Here is a 16,219-nt window from a genome sequence, read left to right on the forward strand (position 1 = left end):
TCAGCAAAACAACATCAAATTATAGAAGGCTGTCCTTGAGAGAACCTTCCTGTTCAACATTGTCATCAACTACTTGATGGTGATATGTTTATCAAATTTGAAAATGGCCTGAATCTAGGGAAGATACCTAATTGACTATAGAAATAAAATTTTAGAGATTCATACACAACAGGCTAAAATAATGACCCTTAAACTAACAGTTGAAATTTTACAAATAAATATGATAGCTTGGAATTAGGTTAAAGACCTTGCTTAGAGAAGTCCATGATTCAGCAAATCTACTAAATAATTTTGGAGGTAACCAAATTAAAGACAAATGAACAAACAAAAGAAGACTAATAAGTTTTAGTGAAGACTTGAAGGCTCAGTTGGACCCAACAACAGCATGATGAAATTGATCAAAAATTTTTCATAGATGGCATTATAGCAACGAAACACCCTTCATTGGCAGGACTGAGTCATGGTCAAGAATATCATGGTCCTCTTCTGGTCGGTTCTGGTTAAAAGACATCAAAAGTTTTCTACTCTAAGAGTCATGTTTTTAAGAAGGACTTTGAAGGAGCAGGAAACATCCAGAGGAGGAAGAGGATGGGGAAGGAAAGGTGGGAAGAGCTACATGCTCTTTAGACCAAAGAAAAAAAATCGAAGAAGGATGCAATAGATGTCTTCACATTTGGATGAGAAATGACACAAGAGGTTAAAAACCAGATGTAGTAAATACACTTGTTCCTTACTAGGCTTCCCCCCCGCCCCCACCCCAGTTTGAATTAGTGGCTCACATTTTTAAAAAAAATTCAGGAGATTTCACATACGAGTTTTAGTTTCTGGCATACAAAGGCAGATTTTGAGCGGGGGGAGCCACCCCATAATCACTTTGGTGTAGAGAGATATCCCTGTCTCTGGAGGTCTCTGGCATGTTCAAGCAGAGGCTGGTTGACTTCTACGTTCCTCTCAAGATTCTCTGATCTTATAAACTGAGTTGACTGACATACCTTATTTAGACCCCTACTGAACTTCAGACTCTCTTACGAAGCAATTGTTTTCAAGCCAGTGATGAATATTTTCCCTGCGTGTCCTCTGGTCCAGTCTTAGTCCTTTTCTATCCAGCTCTATGCTGAGGCTGACCTCTATGTACAGGAGTAATGGACTCTGGCTTCCAGTTATGTCCAACTGATAGGAGGCATTGGTATGATAAGAAGAACCCCAGGGCAAGAAGAGAGAGTAGGGTTGGTGTGTTCCGCATCCCTCCACCAAAGGCCACAGCACACACTGGACAGCCCTCTCTTCAGCCTCAGCTGTACTCTATGGGGAGGGGTAACCGATCATTCCCTTGATTCTCCAGGCCTAGAATGGTAATGCTTCTCACTCCTGCTAGCCCCAGGTCCTGTACCTCATTGGTTTACCCCAACTCTGCCAACACCTTTAAAAACAATCTCTTTATAAAATTCTTAAGTCTATTTGCCTGTGCCTTTTGTTTCCTGCCAGAATCTTGACTGATGCAAAGCCAATAACAACAATCATTGTGGCGTTATAGCAGAATTCTGTCACCAAAAGTCCAAGATGACGAGCAGCATTTCCTGTTGGCGTGGTACTGGGCCCGAAGGGTTAAGGGCTTCCAAAAGCTTATTACTAGAGTAGCTGACACACTGCGTAAATGACTCAATGCATACTGGGGACAATAAAAAAAAAACTTTTGAGAGAAAATTATTTCCTGGTGAAAAATGTTTATAGAATATGACTCAGTTATAAGTTTTCGGTAACTATTGTTCTTTACTTTGTCGAAAATATATAAAGACTGGAGACCAAAGTACATCTTGAAAATCTCTGTAGCACAAAAATAACTCTTCCGGAAAACTTCAGACTATACAAAGCAGTACCCTATTCCTTCCTCCTACCTCGTCCCCCCGCTCCCCACCATCCAATTCACTGTAATGTTCAATTTTGGTTTGAAGAAATGGCTGAAAGACAAATTGCCTTACAACAGGTCTTCTGTGAAATATGGGAGAAGGCTGCTGACAGAGTGAGTTAAAAACTGCAATGTTCGCAATCTGGAAAGCATCTGCCTTGCCCCAAACTGTAAACCACCACGTTGGAGAAAATGGTTTGTGACAAAGCAGAACCCAGGGCGGGTGTTTGTAAGGTTATGGGACAAGTCAGGGCTATTCAGGCACAGAACTGGGCAACGTGCCCTTTGGCAAACCGTTGCAAGGCAAGGACTTAAAAGGAAATACAAAAGCAACAGGCCAGGTATGAAAACTCCAAATTGAGCCAAATGGTTCACTACTTTCTTATCAATGGGTACTCGTCAGTGAAGCTGGTTTAGGTGTAAAAACAACACAGTAAGTCCCCTACATACGAACGTGTTCCGTTCTGAGAGCACGTTCGTAAGTCCAATTTGTACGTAAGTCCAACAAAGTTAGCTTAGGTACCGAACTAACACAATCGGCTATATAGTACCGTACTGTAATAGGTTTATAATACTTTTCACACAAATAATATATTAAAAACAAACACAGAAAATAAAGAGAACATTTTTAATCTTACAGCACAGTACCTTGAGAAGTACAGTAGCACAGTACAACAGCAGGCATACAGGGGCTGGCATCGAGTGAACAGACAAGAAGAATTACTGACTGGAGGAGGGAGAGGAGGTGGGAGATGGTAGAGCTGAAGGATCGTCAGCAATAGGAGACGGAGGGCAAGCTGCAAGTTCACTCACGCCTGACGCTGATGGAACGTGAGTTTGCATCTTTGAAAGTTCGCAACCTGAAGGTTCGTATGTAAGGGACTTAGATTCCACTGCTGTTTGGAAGTTCTAGTTGTTTGGTAGATGGAGAAACCTTTAATTAGAGGTGAATCGGACATGCTGGCCTGGCTAGTGGAAGAACTGTGGCTCAGGACTTATCTAGAGTGAAATAAAAGGCCAAGGTTTGAATATGAAAACATGAATGTAATCAAGGTTCCGCCTCCCCATACAATTCAAGAAAGAAACAAATAGGGGATCTCAATTAGCTGGGGAGACAGACAGAATATAAGCTATGTGGTAGAATACGGACAAGGGCAAATGGCTAGGTCATTGCAAAAGGAGCTCCCAAAGAAACATATTTCCCACAGTTCTCCACTCAGGGCTGCACAGAAAAGCAATGATAAGGGCTACAGTGAAGCTGTGAAGCTGGGAGTTGTGCCTAGGTGCCAGCTGGAAAGACCAGAGGCAAATGTTTCTTTTTCAACTTTGTTTCCACCCAGCCCACAGTATTTGGCTTGGAAGGTGGCCACAGTGACTAGAGGTGAGAGTGTAGTGAATGAAGGTTTGCAGGCAGGATCTCACAGAAGATGGCCAACTCTGAGGACTGGGGACCTGGGGCTGCCAGGAAGGGAGGAGATCTAGGGCTTAATGGGAAAAGGACAAACGCTGTGAGGCCTGGGTGGAGCTGCCGGGGGACCTAGTCCCTATCAGGCTGAGGCTAAGTAGAGCACCCTGGGGTCTCAGAGTAGATGTCTTGTGGCTGGGGGCTCCATTCCTGCATCTGTGCAGCTTCAGATAAGAAAATCAAAGACCTAGAGAGCTCATAAGGATCAAAGGGAAGAGGAAAATTATAAAGGAATGTTTATTCCTCTGAATAAGCTAGAATGTGTCCTTTAAGTAGTTGTAGCATGGTGGACAGAGGCTGGACCTTGAGTCCCGTGGATCTGATCTTGGCTTTAGTAAAATAACATTGTCTCAGTTTCTCCATCAGTAAAATGGAGGCGATACCTTTAACATGTGGCTATTATGAGGGTTAACTCAGCACATTTTATTGAGCATCAGCTAAGTCGTAGGCCAGATGCTGCTGTAAAGAACTTAGCACAGTGTTCAACCAACAGCAGACATCATGGCACAAACAGAAAAGCACATAACAGCACACATTAACGCTGGGAACTGTAAGACAGTGCTTAATGTGATTTGTATTCTTTTTCATCTGATTCTTCCGCTAGATTGTAAGCTACACGAGGGCGTGGCTTGTTAGCAAAATCTGAAGTGTAGTAGAAGTTCAACACATATTGGTTTTAGTAAGTGAATGAATAAATAATAACCATTCTAATTGCTGGATGCCTGGGATAGGAAAGAAAAAACAGGGAATATGAGAGGTCAAGTCTGGCTCAAACTATCTTTTGTTCTTTAGCTTTTCCCAGGCACTGCCTGGGCACACGCACACAGCCCTCGCTGAGCCAATTCCCAGAATTCACAGCAGACATACTTGGTTGTGTTTAATTTTATGTTCTGTCTTAGAGTAAAAGTTCACAGATAAAACAATCTGGGGCAGACTGTTCTCAAGTGCCTTTATTCTAGAAAGTACAACAAATGCTCACATTCTGCATTTAATTAGGTCTATACTTCTTTTAGCCTTACTTAGTTGAAATGAAAACAAAAGATATCAGTAGGAAAATGAGAAACCCCGTGGAGATTTTGAAACCTCCTTAACTTTGACTTAACAAAGAATGCAGGAACATTCCCATGAGACTCCATCCCATTTGAGAGGAAGGAGGAAAATAACTCATTTCAGATATGCCCCACAGCTTACACCTCATTATAAGATGCAAACTTATCCTATCTCTATCAATCTATTTATCATCTATCAATCCATCCATCTACCTACCTACTTGTATACATAAACACACAAATACTCACACACATATATAAATCATAGAATTTACAAGACTGGCTATAGCTCTGAGTCCTGGGTCTACTTCTTATTAACCATGCGGCCTTGGACAAGTTATTTAACCTATGTCTCATTTTCCTCTTCTTGGGTAGAATAAAACTCAACTCATACAGTTATAGAACTATTATATATGAGACAATGCATAAAAAACTCTTCGCATAGTGGTTTTTTGTAAGCACTCAGTAAATGTTAACTGTTGTTTAATATTGTTATTCTATAGTCTAAATTGTATAATTTATACAGTATATACAATATGCTATATTCTATAGTCTAAATTGTATAATTCTTATTCAGTCTCAGCGTTCCCCAAACCTGGCACTACTGGCGTTCTGGGCTGGATAATTCTTTGTGAGGGCGGTTCCGTGCACTCTGGGATGTTTAGCAGCATCCCTGGCCTCTACACGATAGATGCCAGTAGCATCCCCCAACCCCACCCAGCTGCGATGACCAAAATATCTCTAGATATTGCCAAATGCACCCTGGAAGGCAAAACTTTCCCTGTTTGAGAACCACTGGTACAGAACAAACAGCAGTGAGTGGCCCTAGGGATAGGAGACTTGGTTTCTGTTAACTAACTTGTGTTCTTGGGTCAGTCCTACCACTTCCCTGGGCCTTGGTTGTCTCATATGTTAAAGTAGGGCAGGAAATTCCTGCTTTATCTTTTATGATTTTTGTAAGGATGAAATGGGAAAAAAATCAAACGCTCTAATGAAATGTTATAAAAGTAGGATTCTACGGGCTTCCCTGGTGGCGCAGTGGTTGAGAGTCCGCCTGCCGATGCAGGGGACGCGGGTTCGTGCCCCGGTCTGGGAGGATCCCACGTGCCGCGGAGCCACTGGGCCCGTGAGCCGTGGCCGCTGAGCCTGCGTGTCCAGAGCCTGTGCTCCACAACGGGAGAGGCCACAGCAGTGAGAGGCCCATGTACCACACACACACACAAAAAAAGTAGGATTCTAGTATGATTATTTTGTTAGAGGTGGGCTATGAAGGGGCAATTACAAGAAAGCTTGCCTTGGAGCAACAGTTGATGCCGACCTGCTCTCTTTATTTCATACCCTGGGGAGCCGCTGGCCTCTCAGCAGCTTCTTATTGATCACATGTCAAGGATTCCCTGTTCCTTTAATGGATGTATTTGTGGTTTGGCCTGAAGAATTCAAAAGGAACTGTTTTCTTTCCAAATGAAATGAAAATTTCTTTTTAAAAAAAGTATTATTGTAAGTGGTGAAAACTGGCTTGTTATCTGCAGATTTAACTTTCATCTAAATTTATCCCTCATATGACTAGAATTAACCAGTCCTCAGAATTATGCAGATTGATATTCAAAAAGAAATATCTTAGGGTTTCCAACATCACTGTACTGATTAATACAATAATAATATACTTAACAATACTACGATGGAATTCTTCATCAGCAAGGGAACATGTTTAGTTGTTGTATCATGTTACGGGACTCAGTATACTGAAATCCAGAGGTTAACCCTATTGTCACTCTTTTACTTATTTCTGAAAAATCTTTAAATGGGGAACAGCAGAGTGTCTGGGGAAAGAGTGCAAGCTTTGAGTTTGGTCAGAGCTATGTGCAAGTAGACGAGGGTTCAAGGTCCAATCCCATGAGTTGTCTCATTTAGACTAGTCCTTTAACCCTTCTGAACCTTGGTGGAATATGTTAATAACATCTATCCCATAGCGTGGTGATGAGTTTTAAATGGAGATGAAGATGTAAAGTACAAAGCACCGTGCAGGCACATGGTAGGTAATATAGGTGGTCGTTTTTTCTGTGTCCACAGTCTGAAAGACTGTTCAAGGGTTTCTTTCATCTTTTGGAGAGTGTGTTTGTCTGACTGCTTTAGGAACACCGTTGAAATGGAAAGCAATACATTTTTTAGGTATCATTTCGAATGTTGACTTAAACTAATTGTAATAAAGCTTGAATCTGATTATCAACAAATCTTCCAGTTTATGAGCAAATTATCTCCCTACTTCTTTATTTTTATATTATTTTTAAAAATTGTTTTCAAGCATAGTTGATTTACAATGTGTTAATTTCTGCTCTATAGCAAAGTGACTCGGATATACATATCTTGGTATACATTCTTTTTCATAGGGTATTGAATATAGTTCCCGATGCTACAGAGTAGGACCTTGTTGTTTATCCAACCCTATGTATACTAGTTTGCATCTGCTAATCCCAAACTCCCAGTTCTCCCCTCCCCCCTCCCCCTCCCCCCGGCAACCACAAGTATGTTCCCTGTGTCTGATTATCTCCCTACTTCTGACGAGGATTATAGTTGGAAATTAAGGGTCAGAAGTCACCTAAAGGACAACGGTGTTCACCCAGAGTCGAGTAAACAATGTGTTTCTTCCTTAAAATAATTCATTTGGTTTCCTTAAGGACATACATCAGTCTCCCGAGATAGCACAGTGAAGTAGCAGGAAGATGAGTTTGGAGTCAGACTAGCGGGGTGACTCTGTTGCTCTCTGAGCCTCTGTTTCTTCCTTGGCAGCATAAAGTTAAGAATACCTGTCACAACGTGAGGGTATTCTTAACCCTCTTAACCCCCTTATCGTAAATAAAGCCTCTGAAACTCTAAGAATGACGCCTGGCACATGGGAGATGCTCAGTAAGTATTGCTTTTATACCTGGCTCTCTTGCAAATCTTCACACTTACCTGGTGTAGGAGAAGGGATGAGGCAACTAAGTAAATGATTATAAATCTACATTTTATTTTATTCCTTTCTTATTAATTAATTTCCTATTAATATAGCATGTGGGAAAAGTCATAAATTTTAGGTGCAAACCATTTAAAAAATACAGGATAATTTGCTTTGATGTTTCCAATGGTGGCTCTGGAAGAGTTAACTTCATAATTTGTTCTTTATGCTGCATATGAAGGCATTTTAAAGCCCAGCGACACAAAAAGGGTCTGCTTACCTCTTTCTCAAACTGAGTATGTTTAACCATTTATAAAATCATTTTGCAGGAAAAGATACCGTGGTAACAGGTAACATGTAAGAATGAAACTGTAGTATAATAGTTTCCCAAATTTTTATCACTAAGGGTTCTTTTAATATTTTTATTACTTTTTCCCAATGACCTCTGTAGTATGTTTTAGCTTCCTCTTCTTTACTCCACAGCATTTGTGCTAACTTCTACTATATCACACACACCGCATTGCGATTGTAACATGAATCGTATTTTCTTCCTTTTTCACACTCCTGACTCCATAGTGGGCTCAAACAATATTTGCTAAACTGAGAGTAAGCATTCCTCTATATGTGAAGACTACATACTAATTATAATAAATTCCTCTTTATATATTGACTATATAATAGTTACATTAGAAAATATTTATTAAACATTTATTATCTTCCAGACATTGTAGAGTTTTCCAGATATCAACTCATGTATTCTCTCAATAAACCCTGGATGTATATCATTATTAGCTCCATTTTACTTGGTGTGGCTTTCCTGTGACATCCTGACTCTCCCACTATGCCTGGGAAACCCAGGTGACATTATCAGTAGAACTAGGATAAGGAAGTTGAATCAGTTCCAAAAAAGTCTGAGACTCCAGGTATCAGCAGCATTTCCATTCTCTTTCTCCTACCTTCCAAACATTTTCTAGAAAAAGGAACAAACTGATTCAGAAACTTCATTTTCTTTCTATACTTCTGCAGTATAAAAGGATGAGACGAAGGACACAGTTTATCCACAGGTTGCCTTGGATCACTGAGTAATGGCTATAGATTCATCCTCCCTTGTGGGTGTTCTCAAGGACACAGGGAAAACAATTCTCTTTCTGCTTCCAATACACCTGTTGTGCTAAAAAAGGTACACCTGGACACAGACCATCGTGGGTAACACACTTCACTACATGAATGATGGTGATAAGAGAGAGACGGTGCCTGTTATACTCACTAACACAATAGCTGCAGGGATAAAAGCAGTTTCCTCCTTGAGAGTGTGCTTTGGTACCCTAAAACGTGTTTTATGTCAAAGCAGCAAGGTTTATCTATCCTAGAAACAGACGGAGATCAAACAAACACTATCAATCTCCTTTGCCCCCTCACACGATTCTCCTAAGGGAAGGGGCATGGAGTGCAGATCTTTTAAAGTGACTGAATCCTTTAAAGGCAATGACGGTATTTACCACATGCTGGGATGTCGCACAGGTCAGACTTATAGTTTTCATCCAAGGTGAAGCACCAGGGAGCTTCCTTCTGATTCCCTGGGTTGCGGCAGTAGGAGTGCCCTCCGTTCAGCTCTGGGAAGCGGAGGGCGGTGAAGGTGTGTGTGTGTGGGTACTGGGAATTCCACGGCTGGCACTGGCGCCCTGATTTGGTCACACTGACAGTTCCCCGGTAGTCCACACCTGTGCTGTTATAGCACTTGTGATCTGAAAAACACAGAAGAAGAGCCCAAACTGTGAGAGAGAAGCAGAGGAGGTGCTGGAGCTCCCGGCCAGCAGTTTCTGGAGGGAGGACGTGCAATTACCCTCACGGCCGAGGCTTCCCTGATGGGACACAGAGCGGGCCTTGCAGTGACATTCCTGGGAGGATTTACAGCTTATGCTTCAGGAAGAGAACCAGTCCTCCACAAGTATTTTTGATATTGAACACAGAAAAGAATCAGAACCGGGGTGGGACCTGGGGGCACTGGAGTCATTTCCTAGTGAATGGTGCAGGGACTGTTTCTTCCATTTCTGCACATGAGTCCTGTACTAAAGAATCTAGTTCTCAGAAAGTGTTAGTTAGTGGCAGGGCACTATGGGTTTCTGACAGGGGTTAGGGCCATTGCCATGCCAGTGCACATGGGAAATGCACAGAAAAAGTCTTTTGTTTCATGGAGGAGAGACGAAGGAGGATGGAGGTAAGCCTCCATATACATATTTTTTTAATTGTGGTGCAATGCACATATCATACAATTTACCATTAGTGCATTTAGAACATTCAAAATATTGTGCAACCTTCACCTCTATCTCCTCCTAGAACACTTATATTATCCCCCAAAGAAACTCTATGCTCCTTAAGCAGTCACTGCCCACTCTCCCCTTCCCCCGGCCCCTGGCAACCATTAATCTGCTTTCTATCTCTATGGAGTTGTCTACTATGGATATCTCATATGAATGGACTCATACAATGGTGTCTGGCTTCTTTCTATGACAGTATCTTCAAGGTTCATGCCATGTTGTACCATGTAACAGGATTTTACTCCTTTTCATGGATGAATAATATTTCATTATGTGGATATACCACAATGTATTTATCTACTCTCCTACTGATGGACATTTGGGCTGTTTCCACCTTTTAGCTGTGGTGAATAGAGCTGTCATGAGCCTTTCCGTACAAGTTTTTGTTTGAACACCTGTTTTCAATTCTTTCGGGTATATAGCCAGGAGTGGCATTGCTGGGACGTATGGTAATTCTATTTTTAAGTTATTAAGGAACCAGAAACCATATTTTAAAATTATCATCCTCATGCAACTTCTTGAAGATAGGCACTGCCTCTAATCCCCCGCTGAATGCTCAGCCCCACACAGTATTTGGCCCATTGGAAGGTAATCTGACTATCAACACGAATCATCACTAGGGATCAAGATCCAGTTTTCATGCGGCTGCCGGCCCCCGAGGCAGCACAGACGGTCAGGGGCTACCACTTACTTTTATTTATAGGATCCGCCATGGGAATTCCAATCCGGATACAATTCGCAGCTTCGGGGCTCTCTGGCTGGGGGAGATCTTCACAGTTCGGCAGTTTCAGCCTCATCAGAATCATGGGATTTGATCGCGCAAAAATGTATTCCGTCTGACACAGGACATTTTCCAGGATTTCACATTCATCGCGACACAAGTCCCGGGGCTTTGGGACGGATGAGGTTTCATCACAGTATGGGAAGGCGTAGTGGCACAGGGAAGGAATGGCGAACTGAGAACACTTATCAGACAAGTGACTGGAGGTGCCGATCATGGTGAAGGCAGCTGGAAAACAAACACAATTATTAACTCCCAGGGGCAGGGTTTATCTCTCCCGGTTATCTAGTCAACAGATATCAGATGTAAACACACATTGGAAAGAATCTGCTGTGCTCAAACAGACAAGGCCAAGAGAAGGAGATTCATTTCAGATGTCTAAGCAGCTTACTTTCACTGGCTTGAAAAAAATAATTTTGACTACAAAGTTAAAATAACAGGATTAAGTTACATATGTACCGTTTCCTAATAAAAAGAATTAATTAGGTTAAAGTACAATATATTTTTCATTTTTACTACAAAGCAACAGAACTTTGCGTTTCATCCGGTACTTTTTATTAGTTTTGTGAGGCTTCTAAAACATTTGACAGCTGCAGGGCAGAACTTGCTTTATGCAGTGACTGAGCCCGATCACAGGATCTAGTTCTGTGTCTTGCCTCTGAGCTGCTGGATGACTCTGGGTGACTTGTTTAACTTCTTTGTGGCTTGAATACTTTCTATTCCATCTTCTGAAAATGCGGCAACTCATCTGGAAGTTCTCGAAGAGCACAACTCAGTTGTTCCAGTGTGTATTATAGGATATTAGTGGTCACTTAGCCTAACCTCTTATCCCTGTACAAAAAGAGCACTAGCCTTTGCATAACTCTACTGACAAGGAGCTTATACTCACAAGGCAGCCTAAGAGGCTGTTAGTACACTGTTTCCCAAAGTATGTTCCTCAGAACATTAATTCTGTAGAATGTTAAAAGTGTTTGAGAAGTTGGGGTTCCATAAGCAAACAAGTTTGGGAAATGCTTGTTAAAAAAGTTAAATGGATTAAAAAAAAATGTTAATACTTTCCAGTAAGCTGGAAAATGTCCAAGAGAGGATTAATATAATTGGGTGACCCAATATTTATATCAGAACTCCCATTTATTTTTGTGAATACTTAGTAAAAAGTATGTTCAAATGTTCTTTTACTAGGTTGAAAGGTTTCTTCAATAGCCCCTCCCCCACAGTCCTGCCTCCGCTCTGGAATTTCACAGTCTTTCCGCTTGAAAGCCTGAGGGCTTCCGCAATGGGCAAATACATCTTCCTACAGTTGCTTCTTCAGGTTAAATAGCTCCCCTGGCCCTCTCTTAGCTCCTTCAAAGTCCTCACGGGACATAGTTTCTGGACTGTTGGCTATTCTGTGTGCCTGTCTTGGGTTTGTTCTTGCCTCTCTTAGATCCTAGAGTTGCCAGATAAACTACAAAGGACCCAGTTACACGTGAACTTCAGATAAACATTTGGGACATATACTAAAAAATTATCAAATGTAACTGGGTGTCTTGTATTTTTCAGTGCTAAAGCTGGCAACCTTATTAGAATTTCAGAAAGGCCATTTTAATGTGTTGCCAGGGTACGGGGCACAGAGGCATAATAACTACACTAATGGGAGAGGCACAGGCGGCCGCAACCACCAGAACTAGGTGTACGAAATCGTGCAAGGTGGCCGACACTACGTACCTCACGTGTGCTAGGTAGTGCTTCACTATTAGATTTCCATGAAAAAGATACTTTCAATTCAGGAAAGTGAAGGGTAAAATAGAGAAAGCTAGAGCAGGAAGAGACCTATGATCATCCTGCCTCCTCGCTCACTTCACAGGGAAAGAAAGAGATTTCCATGGAGAGTAAGAGTCTTTCCCCAAAGTCACAGTAATGGCAATATTGGGATTAGCATCCAGAATTATGGACTCTAAATTCATCTGCTTTCAGTCGACACAACGTTGCTTCCAAACAGTAAGCTCTGTGAGGGCAGAAACGTACCTGGCTTATTCCCCACAGCATCACATCCCCAGTGCCCAGCCCAGGTCCTGGTATGCCAAAGGCACCCAATAATATTTACTGAGTGTTTGAATGAATGTGAGACTTCTCAAAGCCTCCTTTTCCTCTAAGGGCAAACTCAATAAATTATTCTAATGTAAATTCCAGAGCAGAGATTGCATCTCCTGCTTTTTTATGGCCCTGCTCCTAACCCCTACGCTTAGCCTAATCCTTTGTCAAGAGAAGAGCTCAGTAAAATTTCTGGCGAGAAAAATTGTTATGCAAAGTATAAATATAATTTCATTGCTACCTACCTGTGATCTGATTTTCTATTTCCCCTTGCATATGCAGAGACTCCATATAGACAGTGCGGTTGCCAATAAATCTTGCACACGCAATCCCTCTGTACGGCTGACAGAATCCATCTTCTTCATACTCATCTCTAAAAACAGAGCACAGACATGAGAGGGTGCAGTACACACTTGCAGTTGGCTCTGACTGCGCGATGCCCCAGACAGTCACTAGGGGGCGCAGTCGGGCACAGTATCCTAAAGAGTGGGCGAAGGAATCCGACTTTTTCCTCAGTTCCCTCCATCGTTTAAAACATCTGTTGGTCACGTCGGTCAAGTTTCCTTCACCCCCAGAAAAATCATCCTGAAGCACAAAATCATCCTTAAATATGGGAGAAAACACTTTTATTTTCGCAGCTGGTGGTGGGCTGGCAGATGATGTAGTTGTAAGAGTAAAGAGGGAATGAGTTGGAAATCTGGGCACATGTTCTACAGTTTTTCGTTTTTTAAGCACAGATTATTTCCTCTTCATTTGCTACAAAGGCGTGGACGCGTTATCACCAAGGTACACTCGGACTGATATGTCAGTTAGGAGACTCCACGGGGTGAGAAGCTGGGGGCAGCTGGAAAGAAACCAGAGGGCAGTCCAGTTACGTGGCTCCTGCTTGAGACCTATTCTCTCCACCCTGCAGAGAGAGGTCCATGGCAAACCACGGACCGGACAATTTCAAATGAGTCACTAAATCCCAGGAAATCCAGAGCAAATGCCAATGGATGCTTGCTTTCATAATCCCCTAAAACTTAAAAAAAATAATCTTTAAAAAATTTTTGCTGCCTCAAATGACAATAATAAAAGGGAGGGCAGAGATTTTATTCTGAAGACAAGGGGATACCAGAAAGTGATGTGATTAGTGACAGTCTGGCAAATGGCTGGAGATCTAAGGCTGGAGATTAGGACCCAAGATGGCAGGTTCAGCTTGAAAGGACAGAGGCCAAAACCTTCCACAAGGGCCTATGATAAGCTCAAGACACCAGAGTACAGAATATCAATCTGCTTCTGAAAGGCAGACCACAGCCAAGCAGAAGGCTATCTGCCAGGTTTATGGGCGGACTTCTACCCTGGATGCTCCTCCCCCGTTAACCTGGCTGGAACCAACACATCATCTGAACAAAGCATCATTTTTCCTCTTTAGCTTCTAAGTTAAAGTACTTTAGAGTAAAAATCAGGAGAACAAAATTCTCCTTCTACATTTAACATTTGCATATCCTTAGGCAACCTCCCAAGTCCTCTGAGCTATGGTTTTCTTATCTATAAGATGAAGCTAATAACTGACCTCTCGACCCTGTAAGTCACAGTCATGAGGATCCTATCAAGTTGTGTAAAAGCTTTTAAAAAGTGCTACACTGAGGTAACATACAATTATTATTAAAGCACTTACAGTTACCGAAGAAGACATTTATTTAAAGGAGAATTATTTACTAAGCTTCTACTTTGTAAAATCGACTGCGGTCAGTGCTGTGACCCTGGACTTCCACACCTGAGGGTTCAGTGAGGGAGTCTAGAAAGCCCACTAGAATAGGAAGCCAGGTGAAAAAATCTGATAGAGCTGATCCTTAAAAGACACTGGTTTTCAGTTGCTTTCTACTCCCTATTCACTAAAACAGTCATTTTGAAGGTGGAGATGGGAGCAGTATCTTCAGTGTAGTCCCCCGAATAGTTCGCAGTGCAAAGCTCTTAAAATCGTAATCTTTAAGTACATGTACAAATGAATATATCATACACCTGACATAAAGACACTGAAATTTTAATGTTGCAAAATCCTGCAAGCACTCTAAATGTTTACTTTCATAAATCCTAATGTTGAAGCCTTCTTGGCTTAAATTTTACTTGGGTTGTAAAATTAGCCCCACTTTTATTGGGTAGCTAATCATAAACCTATGAGGAGAAAGAAGTTTCTCGATGATGCAGCCTTGGGATCTTGGAGACCGAAGTCCGGAGACCAGAATGCACCCCCCAACTCCCACCCCCACTATTACAGACAATGCTTTTCTATCCCTAGGCATTAGCAGACCTCTGGATTTTTAAGGTGTCATTATGAGAACACTTCTTCCTCCCCCGCATTAAACCCTCGAGGCCTCAATTTATATCTCTTGGGAGGACAAAACCCTGGAATTACCCCCAGATATAAATCCCTGACCTACTGGGAGTTTCCATATTTTATGTGTGAGGCTTAGGCTAAACTTCTTACCACCTTTCCAGTTCAAGATTCTAAGAAGACCCTTTGAATACAGTTTCTCGGAATAAAATGGAATGCAATCCCTTGGCTGCATATCTCTTACCAAGGGCTTAGAGCTGCAGGTGTATTAAATTTTTGACTGTGCCCAGAATTCTTGATATTCTGTCTAGTCTCTTGGGGACAGATATAAAAAACAAAACAAACAAAATTTTAAAAACCAGCATGTAATGTCACCTGCTAGGGAGTAGTTCTCAGTCCTGTTTGCTTATACAATCTCCTTAGGAAGCTTTTGAAAATACCAGTGCCCAAACCCCACCTCGGACCTATTAAGTCAGTCTCTGGGGATGCAGCTTAGGTATTCATGCGTTCTAAAAAGGTCTCAGGTGATTTGAATGTGGTGGAGAACCACAGCACTAGAAAAATAAACATGTATTAAGTGTCTGCCACTCTTTGTGCTGAGTACTATGCTAAGTGCTTTCGTCAAAGTAGCCCCTTGTGCCGTGTTATTATCCTTATTTATCAGAGGGAGAAACTCAAGTTCAGAGAAGTTAAGTAACTGGCTCAGATTCACAAAGCCAGTAAGTGGTGCAGCTAGGATTTAAACTCAAAATTCAAACTGAAGCTTGAATACCAGGCTGTTGGATCTGTAATGATGTCCTACTTTTCAATACTACTTTAAATTAAATCAGCCTAATAATAAATAAGAGGCTTTGTAATGAGCCTTTACTCTGTGCCAGGCACTGTTCCATTTCATTTATGTATAAAATCAATATTAAGTCATTTAATCCTGACAACAGTCTTATACAGAAGGTGAAGGTGTAATGATTCTCATTTTACAGATGAGAAAACTATAGGGTCAGAAAGAGCAAAGAACTTGTCTAATGTGACACAGCAAGCAGAAGAACTAGATTTGCCCCAGACTGTCACTTGTAACCATGGTATACAGCTTCCTTTCAAATGGCTGGCTATAGACATTTTTGCATTGCTTACAGGGGCCTTCTACTGTGAAGACGTTTTGGTATCTGCTGGGTAGCCAAAAGATTTTCTTTTAAACATCAAGTCGCAATCACCTTTCATCCTTTCCATTTTCCCTGCTGGCTGTGGCTGGAGGGGAACAAACGCTCCTCCAACATCAATCAGCTTTATGCTTTTCTCTTCTTTCATCGTTGATGCCCTCCATGCTCAGCAAATTGAAAACATGAAGCAGCCAGGCAGAAAGAGTGCAAGGGCACTT

General features: G+C 41.7%; 1 protein-coding gene across 1 annotated transcript in view; it reads right to left on the bottom strand.

The window, feature by feature from the left end:
• Positions 1–16,219, bottom strand: part of ROR1 (receptor tyrosine kinase like orphan receptor 1) — a 127,574-nt gene that overhangs the window by 26,212 nt on the left and 85,143 nt on the right. Inside the window, 3 exon segments of the mRNA XM_024764746.1 lie at positions 8,855–9,100; positions 10,365–10,682; positions 12,773–12,900. Of these exon segments, the coding sequence (XP_024620514.1) occupies positions 8,855–9,100; positions 10,365–10,682; positions 12,773–12,900 (692 nt within the window).

The sequence above is a fragment of the Neophocaena asiaeorientalis genome, unplaced genomic scaffold (genome assembly GCF_003031525.2).
Source record: "Neophocaena asiaeorientalis asiaeorientalis breed wild unplaced genomic scaffold, Neophocaena_asiaeorientalis_V1.1 scaffold135, whole genome shotgun sequence".
Taxonomy (NCBI): Eukaryota; Metazoa; Chordata; class Mammalia; order Artiodactyla; family Phocoenidae; genus Neophocaena; species Neophocaena asiaeorientalis.